The 23,881-nt window shown below is 43.4% G+C and overlaps 2 protein-coding genes across 5 annotated transcripts in view; one reads left to right on the forward strand and one right to left on the reverse strand.

Annotated features, from left to right (window-relative positions):
* LOC135523507 (F-box only protein 11) overlaps nt 1-1,729 on the forward strand; it is a 33,560-nt gene extending 31,831 nt beyond the window's left edge. For 3 of the 4 annotated variants that reach the window (XM_064950246.1, XM_064950247.1, XM_064950248.1), the window contains exon 21: nt 1-1,729. In XM_064950246.1, the coding sequence (XP_064806318.1) occupies nt 1-130 (130 nt within the window). In that variant the 3' untranslated portion in view covers nt 131-1,729. The other variant, XR_010452833.1, reaches the window with a different exon arrangement.
* msh6 (mutS homolog 6 (E. coli)) overlaps nt 1,661-23,881 on the reverse strand; it is a 27,666-nt gene continuing 5,445 nt past the window's right edge. Inside the window, exons 4-20 of the mRNA XM_064950245.1 lie at nt 19,310-19,996; nt 18,894-19,046; nt 18,530-18,727; nt 17,008-17,154; nt 16,502-16,592; nt 15,919-16,178; nt 15,343-15,583; nt 14,891-15,189; nt 14,471-14,673; nt 14,196-14,310; nt 13,827-14,013; nt 7,315-7,604; nt 6,912-7,029; nt 6,524-6,613; nt 5,949-6,103; nt 4,535-4,737; nt 1,661-1,988 (exon numbers count right to left, since the gene is read on the reverse strand). Of these exons, the coding sequence (XP_064806317.1) occupies nt 1,907-1,988; nt 4,535-4,737; nt 5,949-6,103; nt 6,524-6,613; nt 6,912-7,029; nt 7,315-7,604; nt 13,827-14,013; nt 14,196-14,310; nt 14,471-14,673; nt 14,891-15,189; nt 15,343-15,583; nt 15,919-16,178; nt 16,502-16,592; nt 17,008-17,154; nt 18,530-18,727; nt 18,894-19,046; nt 19,310-19,996 (3,519 nt within the window). The 3' untranslated portion in view covers nt 1,661-1,906. The remainder of the gene's footprint in view (nt 1,989-4,534; nt 4,738-5,948; nt 6,104-6,523; nt 6,614-6,911; nt 7,030-7,314; nt 7,605-13,826; nt 14,014-14,195; nt 14,311-14,470; nt 14,674-14,890; nt 15,190-15,342; nt 15,584-15,918; nt 16,179-16,501; nt 16,593-17,007; nt 17,155-18,529; nt 18,728-18,893; nt 19,047-19,309; nt 19,997-23,881) is intronic.

Raw genomic sequence — 23,881 nt, forward strand, 5'->3', positions numbered from 1 at the left:
ATTTTTCTGTGACTGTGGAGCCGGGACGTTGTCAAACCCCTGCACGCTAGCCGGAGAGCCCACGCATGACACAGACACACTGTACGACTCAGCCCCTCCTATAGAGTCCAATACGCTGCAACACAACTGAGCTGGACCCCCCTTCAGACCCTTCCAGGCCTTTTCCCTATATAGTGCACTACTTTTGACTCAAACCCTATGCTGGCCCTGGTCAAAACTAGTGCACTGTAGGGAATAGGGTGTCATTTTGGACAGAGACTCCTGTTTGCTCAGCTAACTAGTCCACCTATGGGGAGGATGAAAAATACAAACTTATAAATATCACAATGTAAATAAATATGGGGGGAAATGGATGTCGTGATGGACAAAGACAAGCTGAAAGGAGACATGACATTTCTGCTGTGGAATCACTGACTGCACCGCTTCTCCCTTTTTATTTTCCTTCCAGCAACATGGTGATGAGGAGGCAATGGGACTTGGTCGGTGATGAATGGGTATTCTTATTCCCTTCATAGGGCACTACTTTTGACCAGGGCCATATTAGGGTCCTAGTCAAAAGTACCCTATGAACTGAATAGTGTGCCATGTCAGATATTGACTCAGGTTGGAGAATTCATGGGAAGCATTTCAGCTTTATAGCGGAGTTGTGGATGGACGCTAGACATTAATACCCCTCCCTTTCTTGGCAAAGTGGGCAAGTGAAGTCAGACTGCAGTTATTGTACAGAGCCATACGAGGAACTAGTTCCTCAGGCAGAGGAGGCAGCGCCTCGCCACACTGCTTGTCTGGCTACAGAAAAAAAATGACCTAGCACTTCGGGGGTTTTTTTAAGAAAAAAAGATTTTAAAATGCTTTTCTCATGTAGTTTTGTATTTTCATGCAGAAATGTTACTGTACTTGAATGTCTTAGTTTTTTTTGGTTTTACCCCCCCATGGACTTGGTGTAAGTGGAATGTCGCAGTATCTACATTCTTTCTGTGAAAGAAAACAAAGCAACATTTTCTCCAGCAATGTTGACTATTTTAATAGACTTAAGAAAAGCTGCGGAAAATACTTTGGTCTTGTTAACTTTTAGAATTGATCTAGAACTGTGGCCATTTTTGTTTTGACTCTTTGAACACCCAAATACATTTGTCTGCAATATGAAGATAAGGAACCATGAATGCTTCGCTACATATTATTTGGACCACACTGGAGGTAAACCTCTGTATAAATGACAAAAGTATTAAGGGTTGGATTCAATCGGTATCGTACCAGTTAAAATGTAAAGGACATTTCTGACTGAGCCGACCTGCAGCGTTTACCGATGACATTACCTTTAAAATTTAAATCGAGCTATAATGCAGATTGAGATACTGACTGAATCCAGCCCTAAGTTTTGTGAACTCACAGCTTTTCTAGCCTGGTCCCAGAGCTGTCTTGCAAACGCCTCTGGTTATGTAATTTCCCGTTGGCAATGCCACAAACCGATCTGAGCCCAGGTTAAGGCATATTTTCACATTGGAGTAAAGCTCTTAAATATAACCAGTATTTGGTTATTGCTTTCCCATTCATGTGTTTCGGTGACTGGGTTCTCAAACAGCCAGAATTGTATGCATGTACCATAACATCTAGACTTAATATATTGTGGAGTATTCAATAACCATTTTGTAGATGCTAGTGTGAATTAAAAGGGTTTAATTTCCTAGAGGAAAGTGGTCTTTTTTAAATAAACTTTATTCGATCATAATACAGTAGTGATGTGATGATGGAAAGGGGCGAAGAGCAAACTACAAAGAACAAAACATAGATGTGAAAGGTTTTAAATGTTGCAAATAGACTGAAGACAGTTTCCTATTCTACTCGATACAACACTCAAATTAGAGATGTAACGTTCTCTTAAACAGGCCCAAAAAACAAAACTGCTTCACAGGTTGCTGATCATCCGGAGGAGCAAGGCAAACTGTGTGCTGGCTGCTGTGGGGTCTTCAGCATACAAACACAGCTTCCTGTGGAGCAAACAGATGGAAATAACACGAGTTACTTGAAGACATTAACACCTGCTCTTTCCCTGACAGACTGACCAGGTGAACCCTATGGTCACTTGTTAAATCAATGTAGACTGAACACAAAGTAATTTGAGTTACAGTTCATAAAGAAAGTCACTGGGAATACAGATACTGTAAAAACATTTAAGGGGTGTGGCTCAGGCAGCGAGACATCTCCTTTGCATAGAGTTGATTATAGCCTGTAGAATGTTGCTTCAATGGCTATGCAAAGTTGCTGGACAGAAGCAGGAACTGGAACACGCTGCCGTATATGCCGATCCAGAGCATCCCAAATATGATCAATGGATGACATTTCCGGTTGAGTATGACGGCCATGGAAAAACAGGGACAGTTTCAGCTTCCAGAAATTATGTACAGGTCTCTGTGCAATCAAATTGTCAGGATTCAACCGTGAAGAGCACACTTCTCCAGCATGCCAGAGGCAATCGAAGGTGAGCAATATGCCCACTGAAGTCTGTTACGACGAACTACAGTCAAGTCAAGACCCTGGTGAGGATGACGAGCAAAAATGAGCTTCCGAGACAGTTTCTGACAGTTTGCAAACACAGTTGTCAGGGTGGCAGTTCTCAGACAATCCCGCAGGAGAAGCTGGATGGGGAGATCCTGGGCTTGTATGGTTTCAGTCTGCGGTTGTGAGGCCAGTTGGACATACTGCCACATTCTCAAACTACATTTAAAACAATCAATTATCTGGCAACAGCTCTGGCGCACATTCCTGCAGTCAGCATGCCAATTCAAAACTGCACATTTTAGAATGGCCTTTTAATTGTTCCCAGCACATGATCATGCTGTTTAATCAGCTTCTTGATATGCCACACCTGTGAGGTGGATGGATTATCTTGGCAAAGGAGAAATGCTCACTACCAGGGATGTAAACACATTTTGCCCAAAATTTGAGAGAAATAAGCTATGTGCGTATGGAACATTTCTGGGATCTTTTATTTAAGCTCATGAAACACAGGACCAACACTTTACATGTTTTTATATTTTTGTTCAGTGTTCATGAAGGGGAAGAGACAGATTAAGACATGGATTGTGTATGTGTGCCATTCAGAGAGTGAATGGGCAAGACAAGAAATGTCAGTGCCACCCGCACCAGTTTGTCAAGAACTGCAACACTGCTGGGTTTCACACACAGTCTCCTGTGTGTATTAAGAATGGTCCACAACCCAAATGACATCCAGCCAACTTGACAACTATGGGAAGCTGTTCTGAGGGGAAAAGGGCAGAGTGGGCAACTCAATATTATGGTGTTCCTAATGTTTGGTATACTCAGTTTAGTTCTACATGTACAGTTGAAGTCAGAAGTTTACATACACTTAGGTTGGCATCTATAGTTTTGTCAAGTCGGTTAAGAAATCTACTTTGTGCATGACAAGTAATTGTTTACAGATTAATTCACTCTCACAACTCCAATGGTTCAGAAGTTTACATGCACTAAGTTGACTGCCTTTTAAACAGCTTGGAAAATTCCAGAAAATTGGCATGGCTTTAGAAGCTTCTGATAGGCTAATTGACATCATTTGAGTCAATTGGAGGTGTACCTGTGGTTGTATTTCAAGGCCTACCTTCAAACTCAGTGCCTTTTTGCTTGAAATCATGGGGAAATCAGCCAAGACATCAGAAAACAAATTGTAAACCTCCACAAGTCTGGTTCATCCTTGGGAGCAATTTCCAAATGCCTGAAGGTACCACGTTCATCTGTACAAACAATAGTACGCAAGGATAAACACCATGGGACAACTCAAACCGATCAGGAAGGAGACGCGTTCTGTCTCCTAGAGAAGAACGTACTTTAGTGTGAAAAGTACAAATAAAAAACGTATCTATATATCCACAGTAAAAAGAGTCCTATATCGACAACCTGAAAGGCCGCTCAGCAAGGAAGAAGCCACTGCTCCAAAACCGCCATAAAACAGCCAGACTACGGTTTGCAAATGCACATGGGAACAAAGATCGGATTTTTGAGAAATATCCTCCGGTCTGATGAAACAAAAATAGAACTGTTTGGCCATAATGACCATCGTTATGTTTGGAGGAAAAAGGGGGAAGCTTGCAAGCCGAAGAACGCCACCCCAACCGTGAAGCACAGGGGTGGCAGCATCATGTTGTGGGGGTGCTTTGCTGCAGGAGGGACTAGTGCAATTCAAACTAGATGGCATGTGGATGGAAAGTTATGTGGATATATTGAAGCAACAGCTCAAGACATCAGTCAAGAAGTTAAAGCTTGGTCGCAAATGGGTCTTCCAAATGGACAATGACCCCAAGCATACTTCCGAAGTTGGGAAGGTGATTAAAGTAATAAAGCTTAAATAAATCACTAACATTATTCTGACATTTCACATTCTTAAAATAAAAGTGGTGATCCTAAAACAGGGATTTTTTTACTAGGATTAAATGTCAGGAATTGTGAAAAACTGAGTTTAAACGTATTTGGCTGTGTATGTAAACTTCCGACTTCATTGTAACTACAGTTTAACACATACTTGAAGACTCGTAGGGAAATGGTGCTCCTCTCAAACTCCTTGGCCTTCCTGTGGCCTGATTGTATAACATCCTCAGGCAGGTTGGCGAGGCGAGCAGCGTTGAAACCGTAGCTTTTAGGACAAGCTCCCGCGATAAACTTGTAGAGGAAGGTGATGGTCTCCTGACTAGGGTCCTCATCTCCCTCATTCTCCACCATACAGGCCTGAGGGGGACAGAGTGATTGGTTAATTGATGGGTTAATTGCTTGAACTTAGAGGATAGTGATGTCTCCTGGCGAGGGTCCTCATATCCTTCTTTCTCCACAATACAAGCCCAATAGGGGAAGACTGACTGGTTGATTAAAGGCCCAGTGCAGTCAATTATGTTTGCTTAATAGACTATTAGCAAAGAGTTCCAAACTGCTCTGCTAATAACAGCTAGTTTTCAGTTTCTCTTCCCAGGCAGTCCTAGGAAAATTGTTGCTTGAGAATAAGTTTAGCTAAAAAGCTATTTTTGCCCATTTTAAAAATGGAAATCTATCTAGTAGTTATGTTGTTATCCAAAATTCCTTCCAGAGATGTGTTTCCGTAAAATTGACCTGTTGCATATAAAAGGGTGTGTGAGATGACGTAGGGCACATAAAAATAGATTGCGGTTAAATTAGTAAGTACCAAAAAAAAAAAAAAAAAAACACAAGTCAAATAGGTTTCCATCGCATTTTTAACTGATGGTTTTCCTCAATTTCTTTTGCGTTATATAGCCAGTGTGCCCACTCTGATACTAGTCTAGCCAATGAATAACGCTATATACGTGCAGTTGGCTAGAACACACGTACAGCCTTCATGAATTTGTTATGGACAAACGAGCAATAATTTTATTTGTCAAACGACAGCCAAGCATCGATCATCATGTGAATAGAATAAGATCCTCACCTTGCACTTTCACCAGCCTATGAAGTTCATCATAACTGATTTAATCTGTAAAACAGCAAGCTCTCCTGACAAGTCGTAGTAGAAGGAACACAAGATGTCCTCACATACTTCGATATGATGGTTATCAATATTTGCGAAGAAAATTATTTCCACCGACAGTTCTAGCATAATTAATTTTACCGACACAAAAAGATGCCACATTGTCTAGCGAATGTGTTGTGGACATTTGGAAAGTTTCCACCAGTCCTGCCATTTGTTATCCGAATGTACTTTATAAGCATAAAAAGGTTGGCTGGAAACCTGGTTAGAAAAGTACGTAATTGTTACCCAGAATTATTTGATATGGCTATAAAAGTCTACAATTTGTGATTGATTGACAGAGCTGAAAATAACGTGTCCAGCCGTATAAAATCCGAAGGCACAATATTTGTCATTGAATTGTTATGTCCGTGTACTGTATTGATTATCATTGAGCTTGCTTGTGTGTGTGCCGTCTCCTCACCATGTGTCCGAGCCGTACAGCAGGGTTGTTGGTGTAGTCTTCTACTAAGGAGTGGTAATGTGTGGAGAAGAGGGTCCGACAGCAGATCCTTTTCGCCAGCTCGTTCACCACAGCACTGGCTATCGCTGTGCCGTCATATGTGGCTGTGCCCCTTCCTGTCACACAACGGATCAGTTTCTCTTTCACTTAAACTTTATGGGCCGATTTCCCAGACACAGATTAAGTCTGACTTAAAAACATGTTCAAAAGAGAATCTCCATTGATCATGCTTTTAAGTCCCAAACTAGTCCTGTGTGGCTCAGTCGGTAGAGCATGGCGCTTGCAACGCCAAGCGTCGTGGGTTCGATTCCCGCTGGGGCCACCCATATGTAAATGTAGTGGCCCCAGCCGACTTGTAAGTCGCTTTGGACAAAAGCGTCTGCTAAATGGGATATATTGGGACTGAAACTGGCCAAAGAACTATGCCTCAGAAGTGGAGGATGAACCCTAAAGCTACATTCTTGTAGTACCCACACCATGTTGAATTCAACACAAAGATTTAAAACAGACAAATAGATAAGAGATGTGTTGTTTACCCAGTTCATCCAGCAGCACCAGGGAATGCTTGGTCCCATGGTGGAGGATACTTGCAGTCTCACTGAGCTCTACAAAGAAGGTGCTCTCCCCTGGAACACACAGACCAGGGTTACATTCACTTAGTTCAGGAGGACATCTTAAGGAACTCCTGGAACTCGGGGAAAACACTTATGTATCCCAATTCTCAACCCTTATGCCCCAAGTGTGCACTTGTTCACTTCACACTTAATAGGAAAGGTTGAATAAATATGGTCAAAACTCCCAGTTGCCCATACTTACACCAATCAAATACTTTTAAAATGCACGGGGAGCAGTGCACAAGTCCACACTTCAGAAGAATTGGGACACACCCATTCACTTGCTGGGGAGTGGGGTACGAGTCCTTACCAGCCATGATACGGTCCGATGCTCCCAACCGGGTGAAGACTCTGTCCACAGGGGTAAAGGACAGGCTCTCAGCAGGAACATAGCAACCCAACTGGGCCAAGACCACCACCAGACCACACTGCGGGAGGAGTGACCAAGCACAGGAAATAATACACATCAGGACCAAGGAAATCCAGAATCATATTAGTCCAGACTGTGCCAGGAACACAGAACCACCACAGATGGAAATCTAACAACTTCAAGCCAACAACTACAGGAGAAGCAAAAGTACACACATGACCTAGGTGAGGTTCAAGATCAACTGCCATTCCCGTTAAATGTTTATTTGTTGTCTTTAATGTGTGATCTTGCAGCACAACCACTTTCTCTCTAGGAAAAACAAAGTTGAAAGAAAAACCCATACCTGTCTCATAAGAGTCGACTTTCCTCCCATGTTAGGCCCAGTGACCAGCACGCAGGGTGCATGTCCTTTATCCTCCTGGCCCTGCTCCTCGCCGCCAGGGCACCCAATAGCAATGTCATTAGGGATGAAGTCGTCACCGAAGAAGGTTTTGGTGACACAGGGGTGGCGGGAGCCCCTCAAGTCAAGGAAGGCTGCTGATTGGCTGATGTCACCAGGAAGTAGTACTTGAGGCCGTGCCATTGGTCCTCCATCACCCCCCTGGCTGTACCGTGTCAGACTCAGTAACACATCTACACAGGTAAAAGCAGACCCTAACTTAGTATATAAACATGCATTTTGTTTTTGTATATATGTAGATGTGTTGTTTCTTGTGTATAAATCCAGTTACATCCTACAAAATAGTATTTAAAACACACATGACGATAACATAAAATATAGACCAAATGTCAAATGCATTTAATATTGTGATTGGGGTTGCACATTTTGGGGAATATTCAGAGATGGAAACTTTCCGTGGGAATTAAAGGGAATATATGGGAATTAACAGAAATATGCAAATTAATACCATTTAAACGTAGATGTTTTTTTGTGTTGGATATATTTACCATAACATATGGAGACAGAAACAAACCTTTTACCTTATAAGTAGACAATTGCAAATTATTAAATCCTTCCAATAGAAAAAAAAAAAAAAACTATTTAGTTACGAATTGAACTTTAATTAAATGAGTTGACTCTTCACATGGGATGATTTCACTAAACAACAAAAGGGAATATTGAATGATCCATCGCATCACCCAAAAACGTTTTCAATATCTGTAAAATGTCTAGAAACTAAAGCTTTGGTTGTCTTCCTCTCAGGCTTCCATGTCTTCTCCCTGGACCTCCTCAATGTCCACCTCTTGAACATCAGACTGAGGCCTCATTTTCACTGTCACTTCCCACCCTTGTTGAGGATGGCTCGTTGTCAGGCTCAAAAAGCCTAAAATTTGCCCAGATGGCCACCAATTTTTTAAACCCTTGTATTGGTCAGCCTGTTGCGTGCTTTGATGTGTGTTCCCAAACAAGGACCAGTTGCACTCTGACGTGGCTGATGTTGGTGGGATTTAGAGAATGATGGAGGCAACAGGGGAAAGAGCCTCCGATCCACGAAGTCCCTTCCACCAGGTGGCTGATGAGATATGTTGGCACGACTGCCATATTGCATCTCCATCCCAAAGCCCTTGCTTGGAAGTGTACTTCACCAGACTGCCACGAACATTGCCCTCATCCCGGCAGCTCTCAGTTTTATTTTACTGCGGAGCCCCTAGTCCTGCTCAACATGCCTCCGAAAGCCCCCCTTGTCCCACCCACCATACATGCGGAGACCGCACCTAGCTTAACTGGCGCCTCCAGAGATAAAACCTCTCATAGTCACTCAACACCTAGGTTTACCCCCACTGTACTCGCACCCTACCATACCCTTGTCTGTACACTATGCCTTGAATCTTTCCTACCACGCCCAGAAATCTGCTCCTTTAATTCTCTGTTCCCAAAGCACTAGACGGACAGGTCTTATAGCCTTTAGCCGTACCCTCATCCTACTCTGTTCCTCTGGTGATGAAGAGGTTAACCCAGGCCCTGTGCCCCTCCCCACAGGCGCTCTCAATTGTTGACTTCTGCAACAACAAAAAATCTTTGGGTTCATGCATTTTAACATCAGAAACCTCTTCCTTAAGTTTACTTTATTCACTGCTTTAGCACACTGCCAACCCTGACGTCCTAGCAGTGTCTGAATCCGTCAAGACAGAACTGCTAAAGGGGGCGGAATTGCAATCTACTGTAGAGATAGCCTGCAGAGTTCTGTCATACTATCCAGGTCTATGCCCAAACAGATCGAGCTTCTACTTTTAAACATCTCTATAAACAAGTCCTTCACGGTTTCCGCTTGTTATAGACCCCCCTCAGCACCCAGCTGTGCCCGGGACACCATATGTGAATTGATTGCCCCCCATTCATCGTCAGAGTTCATACTGCTAGGTGACCTAAATTGGGATATGCTTAACACCCCGGCCGTCCTACAATCTAAACTAGATGCCCTCAATCTCACACAAATTATCAAGGAACCCACCAGGTACAACCCCAAATCTGTAAACATGGGCACCCTCATAGATATTATCCTGACCAACTTGCCCTCTAAATACACCTCTGCTGTTTTCAACCCGGATCTCGGCGATCACTGTCTCATTGCCTGTGTCCATTATGGGTCCGCGGTGAAACGACCGCCACTCATCACGGTCAAGCACAAATCGACCTGGCCCGGGTATCCTGGGAGGATATTGACCTACAGACCAATATCTATCCTGCCCTGCCTTTCTAAAGCCTTCGAAAGCCAAGTGAACAAACAGATCACCGACCATTTCAAATCCTCCCGTACCTTCTCCACTATGAAATCTGGTTTCCGAGTTGGTCACAGGTGCACCTCAGCCACGCTCAAGGTCCTAAACGATATCATAACCGCCATCGATAAAAGACTACTGTGCAGCTGTCTTCATCAACCTGGCCAAGGCTTTCGACTCTGTCAATCACCGTATTCTTATCGGCAGACTCGATAGCCCTATTTCTCAAATGACTGCCTCGCCTGGTTCACTAACTACTTCTCAGACAGAGTTCAGTGTGTCAAATCGGAGGGCCTGTTGTCCGGACCTCTGGCAGTCTATGGGGGTGCCACAGGGTTCAATTCTCGGGCCGACTCTTTCCTCTGTATACATCAATGATGTCGCTTTTGCTGCGGGTGATTCTTTGATCCACCTCTCCGCAGACGAAACCATTTTGTATACATCTGGGCCTTCTTTGGACAATGTTAACTTTTTATGGATCAAAGCCCGTTAGCGGGATCGGTGAAATGGCAGAACGCCAAATTAAATTATAAATATTTAACTTTCATACAATCACAAGTGCAATACACCAAAATAAAGCTTAACTTCTTGTTAATCCAGCCACCGTGTCAGATTTCAAACAGGCTTTACGGCGAAAGCAAACCATGCTATTATCTGAGGACAGCACCCCATCAAACAAACACATGACAATTATATTTGAACCCGCCAGGCACGACACAAAACTCAGAAAAAACTATATAATTCATGCCTTACCATTGAAGATCTTCTGTTGGCACTCCAATATGTCCCATAAAGATCACAAATGGTCCCTTTGTTCGATTAATTCCATCCTTAAATCCCCAAATGTTCATTTATTTGGCGCGTTTGATTCAGAAAAACACTGGTTCCAACTCGCCCAACATGACTACAAAGTATCTAATAAATTACCTGTAATCTTGGTCCAAACATTTCAAACAACTTTCCTAATCCAACTTTAGGTATTTTAAAACAAATAATCGTTCAAATTTAAGACGGGATAAAATGTGTTCAATAGTGGATAAAATGAAAGTGGAGCGAGCTCCAGGTCACGCTCCCCAAACAAAACAGTCCATTTGGCTATACACTCAGAAAGGAAAGGGACACTTCTTCATTACTCAAAGGAGAAACATCAACTAATTTCTAAAGACTGTTGACTGTTGTATTTTATACTGATAACAAGTTCAAACAGGTGCCATTAATACAGGTAACGAGTGGAGGACAGGGGAGCCTCTTAAAGATGAAGTTACAGGTCTGTGAGAGCCAGAAATCTTGCTTGTTTGTAGGTGACCAAATACTTATTTTCCACCATAATTTGCAAATAAATTCATTAAAAATCCTACAAATGTGATTTTCTGGATTTTCCCCCCTCATTTTGTCTGTCATAGTTGAAGTGTACCTATGATGAAAATTACAGGCCTCTCATCTTTTTAAGTGGGAGAACTTGCACAATTGGTGGCTGACTAAATACTTTTTTTGCCCCACTGTGTGTGTGTGTGTGTGTGTGTGTATATATCTCACTGGTCATCCCTAAAGCCAACACCTCCTTTGGCCAACTTTCCTTCCAGTTCTCTGCTGCCAATGACTGGAACGAATAGCATAAATCACTTAAGTTGGAGACATATCTCCCTCACTAACTTTAAGCGTCAGCTGTCAGAGCAGCTTACCAATCGCTGCAGCCTTACACAGCCCATCTGTAAATAACCCATCCAACCAACTACTGACATCATCCCCATATTTGTTTTTCTGCTCTTATGCACACCAGTATTTCAAGTTGCACATATCACTCCAGTGTCAATTGCTAAATTGTAATTACTTCCCCACTATTGGCCTATTTATTACCTTACCTCCTTACTTCATTTGCACACACTGTATACAGATGTCTGTTGTGTTATTGACTAAACGCTTGTTTGTCGCACTGCTTTGCTTTCTTGGACAGGTCGCAGTTGTAAATGAGAACTTGTCTACCTGGTTAAATAAAGATGAAGGAAAATAAACATATATTTTAAAAAACAGTCATGGTCAAAAGTAGTGCACTATAACAGGTAATAGGATGCCATTTGGGAAACATTCCATGCTTAGCAGAGTAATGACCCAGACAAGGCTGTTAGTGAAACACATTATGTTGCTGCAGTAGAGCGCAATCATTAACAATGCAATCATCTCCTTTGCCCTTCTGTTTTCATTAGAGCAGAACTGAGTATGGCTAATGTGGCGTGGTAAAAGTGTAGGCATGCCAAGTGAGCAGGGGTTGGAACCTAAATCCCTTTCCAATCGTTTCGTCTGAATAGAACCACTATTTATCTTGTTCCGTTCTACTGTTCCAACCAGAAAAATAGAGTTCTGAACTGGTACGAACCCCCCAAACTGTACAGGTTTATATTGTTCCTTTAAGTTCCTTATTTAACCTGTGCAATCATTTATTTATTTATTTTTACATTCAGCTCCGTTGGATTCTAGCTTGAAATATACTTATTCATGTTACCATACTAGAACATATTGATTACTTTACATGTGTAAGAAATGTATTTGGGTCAATAGAGGGTGGATAAGAACTAGATGTATGGAAAGTTACTGAGTGAGGAAGGGGGAGTACAGAAAGTTTACATTCTGTTAAAACATGGTATTGTTAAATCTCAAGGCTCTTAAAGAGGCAAAGGGCAACAGTCTGGTTTCAGTCTCTGATAAGGTAGGACAGGCGTGGAGAGGAGCGAGGAACTCATCCCGAGGTCAGGTCAGATGAACAGTCCTATACCACACATATTTCCACTCCCAGGTTTTAGCAGGAGGCAGGGCCATGAGTACACCAGTGAAAGGAACCAATTTAAGTTCCTGACTAGCAACAGATATATTGGCTGTCTAGACGTGCAAACAAACTGACTCCGCCTAGGAGGGTATAAATATATGTGCTTGTGTAAACATGTCTTTGCAGCTGTTTCACCCAGTGGGGAATAAACTGGGTTTTAGCTTTTCCTAGTCATTGGTTTGAGTTTTTACTATGTTTAGAACCAAACAGCTCATTGAATTACTTCAATCAGTGCGGCTAGAGCAGCTTGCTATGAAGCAGGTAAGCTAGTTGTTTACATGCATGATGGACTGACAAGTGTAGGGAGTGAGATGCGACACATTGAGGGTGTGGAGAGAGAGGTTTGGCTTGAAGTGCTGGGCATCTTGTTATGACATGCATTACCTGAATTAGATACACACAATTATACCTAGGAGCTTCTATGGAGGAACTTTGAATGTCCTTTGAACTTCACGCTGGACCACTGGTAGCTAACAAGCTTGTGTGTGCAGAGCTGCACCAGAATTAAAAACACATTCTTTTTTTGTAGTTAATGAATCCATTGTGAAATGTGATAAGGATACTATAGTTAACTAGCACTGAAAAAGTTAATCCATTCTTCTGTAAAATCTGTCCCCATCTTCTGAACCATGCTTGTATAGTCAGTAGGCTACAGTCGTCTATGCTTCGCAGGGGGGAGGGGCATGTAGCTTACACACACACACTGGCAAAGATTTTCAACGGCAGGCAGACACTGGAATAGGTTTGAGTGAGGGCGTTGCTTAGGTGTTATGAAAAAAAATGCCAGCAAAATAAAATACAATTATAAACCAGTTCCCATGCTTTTAAAATAACAGTTATATTCCAGAACAGTAGAGATCACTTTCGTTCCAATGCAGAAAAAAAATGTCCCTTTTCCAGTTTTTGGTTTGGTTCAAACCCCTGCCAAATATGATTATAAAGCCTACTGTTTATAATGGGTGTAAAATATCAGTTTGCAAATGTGTTCAGGCATTGTCAACAAACCAATGTCTGTGGCTCACCAGGTGAATGAACTGTATTTATGGTAACCAGCAGTACCTGGTTGCAACTCAATATTAGGTATAATGCACCTCAATACAGTGAGTAAGCTGTAGGTTTATGGAATCGTTGATTCTTTTGAATTCAACTAGCCCTACATGATCATGAGAAGATGTTGATCAATGTGCATTTGATTTGACTATTTAAAATACATACAAATGTTACACCAGGCAACAGATGTATACCAACAATTGCCCAGGATACTCAGAAGACTCATTAAGCTAGTTAAATAAACCTAATAAATCAAAGCTTACCTAGCACAGCCATGCACTCCACCCCAGTCTGCCAGTCCCTATAGTTCTTGTCAAAGTTGTAGAAGAGTCTTCTCATGCAGTCCTTCAGAGCTGCGTCTCTCTTCTCCTCAAGACTCTGGAGCTCTGAGAACAGACGCTCTATCTCCCTGGTCCAGTAGCGTTTCCAGCCCTTCTTAGTGGACTTCACCTGATTAAATAAAGTTCAGAAAAGTTTGCTAAACTGTCACTCCACAATATTTTACAAGACACAGTACAGATTAAAAATCACATTGAGAAACACTCAGTATTTCTAATTTGGCAGACACTTCTTTTTTTCGCCCCAGCGGGAATCAAACACCTGAAAATGGCATTGCTAGCAGCCACTCTGACCTTGTACTCCTCAGGAATGTTCCTCTCCGAGACACTGTCTGGTACTTCCATCTGAAAGCGGTTCCGTCCCGTCCCCCAGTAGGTCAGGTTCCTGCAGCCCAGCCTCTTCTTCTGCCTGGCAACATTCAAGTTTGTTAACTGCATTTAACATATACATTTGTCCAAGAAAAATATAGCAAAAAAGCTCATTTCAGTTCACCATTGGGCATGCTTTTTGTAGTGTAATGTGACCCTGGGAAGGTGTCCTAAATGTGTTTCTCAAGAGATGAAGGTACCTGTCCAGGTAGTCCTGTAGGTCCCTCTCACAGGCCTTGATGCCACTGAGAGCCTGGTCAAACTCTGGGTCAAAACCAGTCTTAGGGGTGATGACTCCAGTGGCGCGGGCCTTCTGGTGGTCGAAGGCTGTGTCCCAGCGTTTCAGCTCGGCTGACAGGTCAGGGAAGAGGCCCTCCTGACCGTCATCCTTCAGGTTGACCACCTGATGAGATTACATGAAATTGTAATTTATTAAATCGCCAAGAGGAAAACAGTTTGTCATACTTGGTTACAACCATAGTAAAAACAAACAAATACTCAACATTTAAAACAAATCACAAGACAACACCAATAAATACAGGACATTTAAAAAGTACAGAATTTATATAGTAAAAAGCACAATTAGTGACAGGTAGTGCTGTGGTGTGTAGTGTACAAACCTGGCGCAGCAGCCTGGACCGGAAGTCGACTGCAATTGGTCCTAGTATGGTCACAATCTCCTGCATGGTCTTGAAGCCCTCCAGAGCCGAGAGGAAGTCCGCAATCTTTTTCTTACTGTAGGTGACCTCTTCATACAGAACAGCCCTGCTGTCTGGGTGGTCCTGACCCTTCGGAGTACCGATGCTGTGGATCTTACTAAGGAGCCTCTCCAGATCAGGGAGCTTCTTGAGCAGGTCTGAGACCTCCGTAGCCTGGGCCTGCACTCCCATCAGGTCCTCCAGGGCATCCAGGCGTTCCCCTATAATCATTATAATACATGGGGTTTATATAGCACATTTCAATGACCGAGCAAATCAGAAGAAATAAGACAATAGCAGACCAACCAATGAAAACAAGAACAGGATTCAAAACAATAGGTTTCTGCATTTGTGTATTTTCGTGTTCCCCTCACCTATGGATGTGGGGTTACAGAGCGGGGAACAGAGCCACTGCTTCAGCAACCTTTTACCAAATGGAGTACTACAGGTATCCAGGCGTTCCAACAAGGTCCCCTCTGTACCCCCCGACACATTCTGCAGGATCTCCAGGTTGGCTAGGGTCACCCCATCCAGGACCATACGCTGACGGGTCTGGGAGAAGAAACTGGTCGGCCCGGCTGCCTTCTCCATCTCCACGTCCACTGGGATATATTCCTAGAATTTGGGATAAAATCATAACTTCGTGCACCCCAGAACCTCTTGCCTAGGCGCCAGGCTGTTTCTGTTCTCTTGACAACTCCATATGGAATCATCCTGCCATGTTTGGTTTGACAGTGACAAAAGAGTAGGCAAAAGCATAAACAGATCTGGGACCGGGCTACGCCTGAAAGGCTCAAACTAACCAACTAACTACTTATTTTCCTACAACATTCACTAATTTATGCTTAGCAAATGTTCATAATACAAATGAAGCATTAAACCAATAACTTAATTGGTTTAATTGCTTAATTATTATGGTGGGCTAATCGGTTAACCATTGACATCCCTACCTGGAAGTTAGTCATGGACAGCAGCTCCTGGTCAACCAGACATTTTTTTAAGTAGAACATACAGCCTCCCAGGGCCGACAGAGCCAACTCATACCCCTCCTTAGGGGTCAGACCCAACGAGTCGCTCTCAGACGTCATGGATTTGAGGACAGAGGGGAGAACACTGCTCCCAGACTCCTCATCCTTCCTCACACTCTCTTTAAAGTAGTCTTCTTCAGCTAGGGTCTTCAGGGTCTTCTGTGCGTCCCAGAACTGGGAGCCTGTTGAGAGGGAGGAGGGTGTAATGTAGTGAACATTACTGTTATTCCAGTCCATCTTTTCATTATATTGATAACCGATATACAATATTCCAGTCCATGTTTTACTCATGCACTAGTTGAGCGAGAGAGAGCAAGTAGTTCAGACACCCAACCAATTTCCATAAACAAAGACTGACGTTACAGACTGGAAGTAAAGGAGAGGAAGGGGTCACTGTAAAGCTGTAATCAGCATCATTGTAAATAAAGTACTAAAAAGTGGATGAAGTGAAATATTGATATATACAGACTGACACGATAAAAAAAGTATTGAAAAAGAACTGAACCTGCAGTCAGCCCCTCCTGCATCGCCGAGGACAAAGAAGCCTTGAAGATTTTACGGGTTTCGGCTGAAGGGTTCCCCTTCTCAAAGAGCACCTGTGTAAACAAAGAAAATAAGGGAGCATTTTATATACATGTTCCTTTATGTCTAAAAACTTTTACGACCAGGATGGGGCAGATCAATGTAGTGTGTCTTGTTGTTGGGTGATTGTGATATGCTGTAAGTGTTGTGAAAACTAGAAAGGGTAATTTCCCTAAATAATAATTGTGTGACTTGCTTCAGCTGTCCGAACATGAACATATTTTTATGGTAGTGACCGAAGTTAACAAGTTTAAATTGTTAGTGTTGAACAGTGGAGGATGGCTCATAATGGCTGGAACGGAGTGAATGGAAAGCATGTGTTTGATGTATTGGATATCATTCCACTTATTCAGCGACAACCATTACCATGAGCCATTCTACCCAATTAAGGTGCCACCAACCTCCTGTGCTGTAGAAGTAGTGACTGACCTGTGCAGGGGTGTAGTGAGACAACAGGGTGCGGAGCCGGGAGCAGTGTCGGTCGTCCTGGAATTGGCCCACATGGAAGTACCCTACAGATGTGTCCACGAAGCTGACCCCATAGGTCCTGCAGCGCCCTGAACTCTCCTCCTCTGCCTTGAGATGAGAGGTGATACTTTGATACAAAACACATTACTGCAACCTCCATGTCACACAATATGGAAAACTAAAGGTTAGAGGAATTTGACCCAAACATAATTATTAGATAAACTAACCCTGTAAAAAGAGTAGTAAAATACATGTAGTTCAACTAGTAATTTAACTACATTTTGCAGTAGCTTGGTGGTAGTTGAACACAAAGTTGTGTTGGTAGCTGGAAAAGTGGGTAATCTAATTTTTCCCAGAATTTCCCCAAACGGCCCGCCCAGCAAAGGAATGGCACCCTGTGCAAAACATTCAGAGAGAAACTCTGAATTAGATACATACATATACATACATACACATACATACACATATATCATAATCGGTCGACCTCTAGTAAGGTTTACTGTATCCGGCGCATGTGACAAATAAATGAGTCGATCAGTCTTAAATGGAAGAAATTTGAAACCACCAAGACTCTTCCTAGAGCTGGCCGCCCGGCCAAACTGAGCAATCAGGGGAGAAGGGCCTTGGTCAGGGAGGCGACCAAGAACCTGATGGTCACTGACGGCACTCCAGAGTTCCCCTGTGGAGATGGGAGAACCTTCCATGAGGACAACCATCTCTACAGCACTCCACTAATCAGGCCTTTGTGGTAGAGTGACCAGACGGAAGCCACTCCTCAGTAAAAGGCACATAACAGCCCGCTTGGAGTTTGCCAAAAGTCACCTAAAGACTCTTGGTTTCATCAGATGGTGAAGCATGCTGTTGAGATTTTTTTCAGCAGCAGAGACTGGGAGACTAATTAGGATTGAGGCAAAGATGAACAGAGCAAAGTGGAGAGAGAGATCCTTGATGAAAACCTGCTCCAGAGCGCTCAGGACCTCAGACTGGGGGCAAAGATTCACCTTCCAACAAGACAACGACCCTAAGCACAGACAAAACAATACAGGAGTGGTTTCGGGACAAGTCTCTGAATGTCCTTCAGTGGCACAGCCAGAGCCAGGACTTGAACCCAATCGAACATCTCTGGACAGACCTGAAAATAGCTGTGCAGCAACGCTCCCCATCCAACCTGACAGAGCTTGAGAGCATCTGCAAAGAATGGGAGAAACTCCCTAAATACAGGTGTGTCAAGCTTGTAGCGTCATACCCAAGAAGACTCAATGCTGTAATCACTGCCAAAAGGGCTTCAACAAAGTACTGAGTAAAGGATCTGAATAGTTACGTAAATGTGATAGTTATTTTGTATTTAATACATATGCAAAAATGTCTACAAACCTGTTTTTGCTCTGTCATTATGAGTATAAAAGATTTAATCCATTTTAGAATAAGGCTATAAGGTAACAAAATGAATATACTGTACAACGCATCACAAAACACTTCCTACCTTCTCCTTGATGCTGAGGAGGTATTTGCTGTGTGTCTCAGAAGGGGCTCCGTCCAACACGCTGTAGGTCTGCGTTCCCCGTGTGATGATTCGGCACACCTCACGCTGTACCACCCGGTCAAACTTGGTGGGCTTCAGCATGGTCTTACAGCGAGCCTCCATCATGTCTGGAGTCTCCGTCTGCTCCACACGTGCCACCTAACACAAGAAATACTTTATTAATGACTGAGGAGAAATTGGTTTGATAGCAAAACAGCAGTGATGGGGGGGAAATAGTGACATATCGCAATATTATTTTGGATAATATTAAACCTTTTAAAAAGGATGAGTCTAAGCTTTCTTAAAAAACAAAATAGCTCCCCACCTTGTATCCCCTCTGCACCAGTCCATCTGAGAAGCGTCCAAAGCCTATCTCGGGGAAGCCAGAGTGGGCCCAGGCCCCCTTCATGAAGGTCAGACCCAGCTCGTTGACACCAATCACAGCATCCATGTGGTACAGCTCATAGAACTTACCCACCTGAGTAATAATACATTTTACTTGCACCTTTCAAGATAGATGAGGACACTAAAGGCCAGATTCACAGCCACAAATTCTGCCTAGTCCTAGACTAAAAAGCATGTTCAAAGGTGACTCTCCATGATTTCAGGCTGTTCTGGAGGCAATGGGGGGTCCGACCCTGTACAAGATGGGGGTGCCTAATAAACTGGCCAGGGAGTCAATGTTAAACAAAGAAGCATTGCACCTCCACCAAAATACAGCACTTTAATGATTTATAGTACCTTGAAGAAGAGCACGGCATCGAACGTCTCCGACTTGAGCTGCCACCAGCGCCGCATGCCTGGGGTCGTTTTGTTCAAGAAGTCTTCTGGGACATACAGAGTCGTGGGATCGTAGTCTTCCTCAGACTGTCTCCGTCTCTTGGCGTCTTTCCTCCGGCCTTCCTGTAGCCAATCAAGCTTCTCATGGTCCCATACCGTAGCCCCACCTTGCCCGCCGGCACCTGAGCCATTCGCCTGGCTGTCGAAGCTCTCTGGGGCCGAAAAGGCTGAGAGTCGAGACTTGGTGCCGGCTGTGATGGTGCTAGGTAAGGGGGCTCTCTTGGCGGTTTCTGGAAGAGTGGGAGTCTTGGGTTTTGATTTGGCACTGGATGGCTTCTCTACGGGTCGTTTGCGTTTCACCGGTTTAACTGGGCTGTCGGGTTCAGCCTCACATTCACTTTCTACATCTTCCTCCGACATACTGTTCACTACCTCTTCCTCATCTTCCTCACTGCTGCATCCGGCCTGTTCTGGTTTGAATTCGTCACCCGAGCCTTCACTGTCGGAGGCGACCACGATGCGGCGACGCTTGGACTTGCTGCCCTGTTCTGCTGTGGCACGGGAGGAACGGCGACTAGGCTTAGACTTCACTGTCTCCTCATCTTCCTCTTCAGTCAAATCTTCGTCAGTCAATGTTGACTTATCAAGCTGTAGAAGGAAAGGCAAATTAAAATACAGTACTTCAGTTTTTCAAGACCAAAAAAATATGGTCTCCCGAGTGGTGAAGTGATTTAAGGCATTGCATCTCACTGCTTGAGGCATCACTACAGACACCCTGGTTAAAATCCAGGCTGTATCTAAACCAGCCATGATTGGAAGTCCCATAGGGTGGCGCACATTTGGCCCACTGTTGTTCGTTTGTTTTATTTTTATATTCAACACATTTGCTTTACACATGCCAGTTTGCACACAAGACAAAGAGTAATATATGTATATATAATGATACAGTATTTATCATTATTGAGTGGTAAGTTCAATGTTGAAAATAACTTGTTCTACACTACCAGATGGGAAAAGTTTTGATACTGGCTTACATTTTTCGATGCAAATGTGTCGAGATCGTAGGAGAGTAGTTGATCCATACGGATCAACCGCCCACGGTTCGGCACGCGTGTGAACTGCAGATCAATTGCAAAGTTTAACCATCAGAGTGAAATACAGTTTTTCTGCCAATGTTACTTTTTAAAGTCATTCCCTAAATCTCGATGCAAAGTTGCAGTGAAAAGATAAAGACAGCTCTGTGTTTTGCTCTGAAGCCTGATTGAATAATTGTTTAAAAGCAGGTGTGTTTACGGTTCACGTGAACGGAGCATGTTGAATCCCAACGTATCAATCATGGATGCTCGTGTTGCAAAAAGCAAAGAAGAAAAGAGCAGTGACAGCCATGGTTGGCAGAGGAGCTGAAGAACAGGAAAAGCCTCCCGCTTCATTTAAGTCTCATTAATGGGAGAATTTTGGCTTCCCTGTCAAATATGACGGAAGAAGGGTGGTGGACAACACCATTACGGTGTGTTGGCATTGTGCCACAAGAAAGCCGTATGATCATGGAAATACATTGAGCATGACCACACATTAAAAGCGTCACCCTGGTGTGTCAGTGATGGGAACCAACTCAGCCAAGAGACAACAACGTCTCACCGCAACATTTAAGCAGCCCGTTGCTGTAGAATCAGACCGGGCTAAAGCCATCACCAAATATATCGGGATGTTTATCTGCAGACATGAGGCCATATTCTGTTGTGGAAAACAAAGGGTTTAAAAATATGGTGAAAGTGCTTGAGCCATTCTACAAAATCCCCTGGCGCACCCACTTCAGTATAAAGATCATGCCAGATCTTTAGGAACCGGAAAATAACAAAATTGTCGATGAATTATCCAAGGCATCCTCTGTTGCTCTCACCTCACACAGGTGGACCTCCAGGGTAACGGAAAGCTTTGTGACTGTTCACTACACCAGAGGAGAGGGAGATGTGAAGTCCGGTGCTATAGACACGCCCTCTATGAGAGAAACAAATCTGGCGCAGGTACTGCTAGGAGCAGGAGCAGAGTGGAAGCTAGAGAGGCCCAATAGCAATATCCCAATCACCACAGATAACGACAAGAACCAAGTAAATGCAGTGATAGAGGCTGGACTGGGGCCACAGATAGCTTGCATTGCACATGTGATCAATTTAGCATCTCAAAGGGGAATCTCAGTAAACCAGATGGACCGCCTCCTTGGGAGGATCAGGAAGGTTTCCTTTTACCACCGGAGCACAGCCACTCATGTGCTTAACACCAAGCAAGAAATGCTACAGCTCCCAACTCACAAGCCCATACACCATGTCACAACAAGATGGAACTCCACCTATGACATGTTGGAGCTCGATCTTGAGCAGCAGGCAGCTGTGAAAGTGGCAGGAAGAGGTCCTCCAGGTGCTCAAACCCCTCAAAAACGGTTACAACCTTATTGAGCACCGAAACTGCACCTTCGGTGTCCATGATCCTACCTCTGAAAACAAGGAATAAAGCACCATATCATTAGAGATGTCAAGGCTGCCATTAGAGGACCTGAACCCAAGATACCCCCCTAATGTACAGGACTACCTTCATAGATCTACCGCACTGGATCCAAGGTTCAAGTCAAATGTTATGTTATGTCACATGTGCCAAATACAACAGGTGTAGACCTTACAGTGAAATGCTTACTTACAAGCGCTTAACCAACGATGCAGCTAAGAAAATGTAAGAATAAATATTTAAAGAGCAGCAGTAAAACAGTGGGGCTATATACAGGGGGTACCGGTAGAGTCAACGAACGGGTGCACCAGTGGAGGTAATTGAGATAATTATGTACATGCAGATAGCCACTTTAACAACCCTATGTATAGATAACAACAGGGAGTAGTAGCAGCGTGGGGGGGGGTGGGGCAAATAGTATGCGTAGCCATTTGATTAGCTGTTCAGGAGTCTTATAGCTTGGAGGAAGAGGCTGTTTAGAAGCCTCTTGGACCTAGATTTGGCGCCCCGGTACCGCTTGCCCTGCGGTATCAGAGAGAACAGTCTATGACTAGGGTGGCTGAAGTCTGACAATTTTTAGGGCCTTCCTCTGACACCGCCTGGTATAGAGGTCCTGGATGGCAGGGAGTTTGGCCCCGGTGATGTACTGGGCCGTAAGCACTATCCTCTGTAAGTGCCTTGCGGTCGGAGGCCGAGCAGTTGCCATACCAGGCAGTGATGCAACCAGTCAGGATGCTCTCGATGGTGCAACTGTAAACCTTTTGAGGATCTGAGGACCCACGCCAAATCTTTTCAGTCTCCTGAGGGGGGAATAGGTTTTGTCGTGCCCTCTTCAAGACTGTTGTGGTGTGCTTGGACCATGTTAGTTTGTTGTTAACCTGTTCCGCTAGCAGAACCCCCTCACCAACAGCCAATGAAATTGCAGGGCGCCAAATTCAAAATCAACAGAAATCTCAATTCAATTCTCTCAAACATACAAGTATTAGACACCATTTTAACCTGTTTGGGGTAGGGGGCAGCATTTTCACTTTTGGATAAATAGCGTGCCCAAACTGAACTGCCTCCTACTCTGTCCCAGATCCTAATATATGCATATTATTATTAGTATTGGATAGAAAACACTTTAGTTTCTAAAACTGTTTGAATCATGTCTGTGAGTATAACAGGTCTTATTTGGAAGGCGAAACCCAGAGGACAAACCATTGACTTTTTTTCAAGTCAGTCTTTTCAATATGTTTTCATGGGGAATCCAGAATTCTAATCGACTTTCCTGCAGTTCCTACCACTTCCACTGGATGTCACCAGTTTGTAGAAATTGGTTAAGGTTTTTCCTTTGTGTAATGAAGAAGTACCATTCCTCAGAACGAACGTGACTTCATTCTGTATCAAACGTGCCAAATAAATGGACATTTTGGATATATAATCAACGGAATTAATCGAACAAAAAGACCATTTGTGATGTTTGAGACATATAGGAGTGCCAACAAAAGAAGCTTGTCAAAGGTATGATTTATATTTTATTTCTGCGTTTTGTGTCGCGCCTGCAGAGTTGAAATATGCCACTCTCTCATTGTTTACTGTTGTGCTATCATCAGATAATAGCATCTTATGCTTTCACCGAAAAGCCTTTTTGAAATCTGACATGTTGGCTGGATTCACAACGAGTTTAGCTTTAATTTGCTATCTTGCATGTGTAATTTAATGAATGTTTGATTTTTATAGAAATGCATTTGAATTTGACGCTCTGCATTTTCCCTGGCTATTGGCCATGTGGGACACAAGCCTAACATAATGATATGTTCTGTCAGCAACTAGTCACAGAAAGCGATTTTCCAACCAAAGAGAGGAGTCACAAAAAACAGAAAGAGATAAAAATTAATCACTAGCCTTTGATATTCTTCATCAGATGACACTCCCGGAACAACATGTTACACAATACATGTATGTTTTGTTCGATCAAGTTCATATTTATATCCAAAAAACTACATTTACATTTGGCTTTGCCTCCAAAACATCCTGTGAATTTGCACAGAG

The sequence above is a fragment of the Oncorhynchus masou genome, chromosome 31, assembly GCF_036934945.1.
Source record: "Oncorhynchus masou masou isolate Uvic2021 chromosome 31, UVic_Omas_1.1, whole genome shotgun sequence".
In the NCBI taxonomy this organism is placed as follows: domain Eukaryota; kingdom Metazoa; phylum Chordata; class Actinopteri; order Salmoniformes; family Salmonidae; genus Oncorhynchus; species Oncorhynchus masou.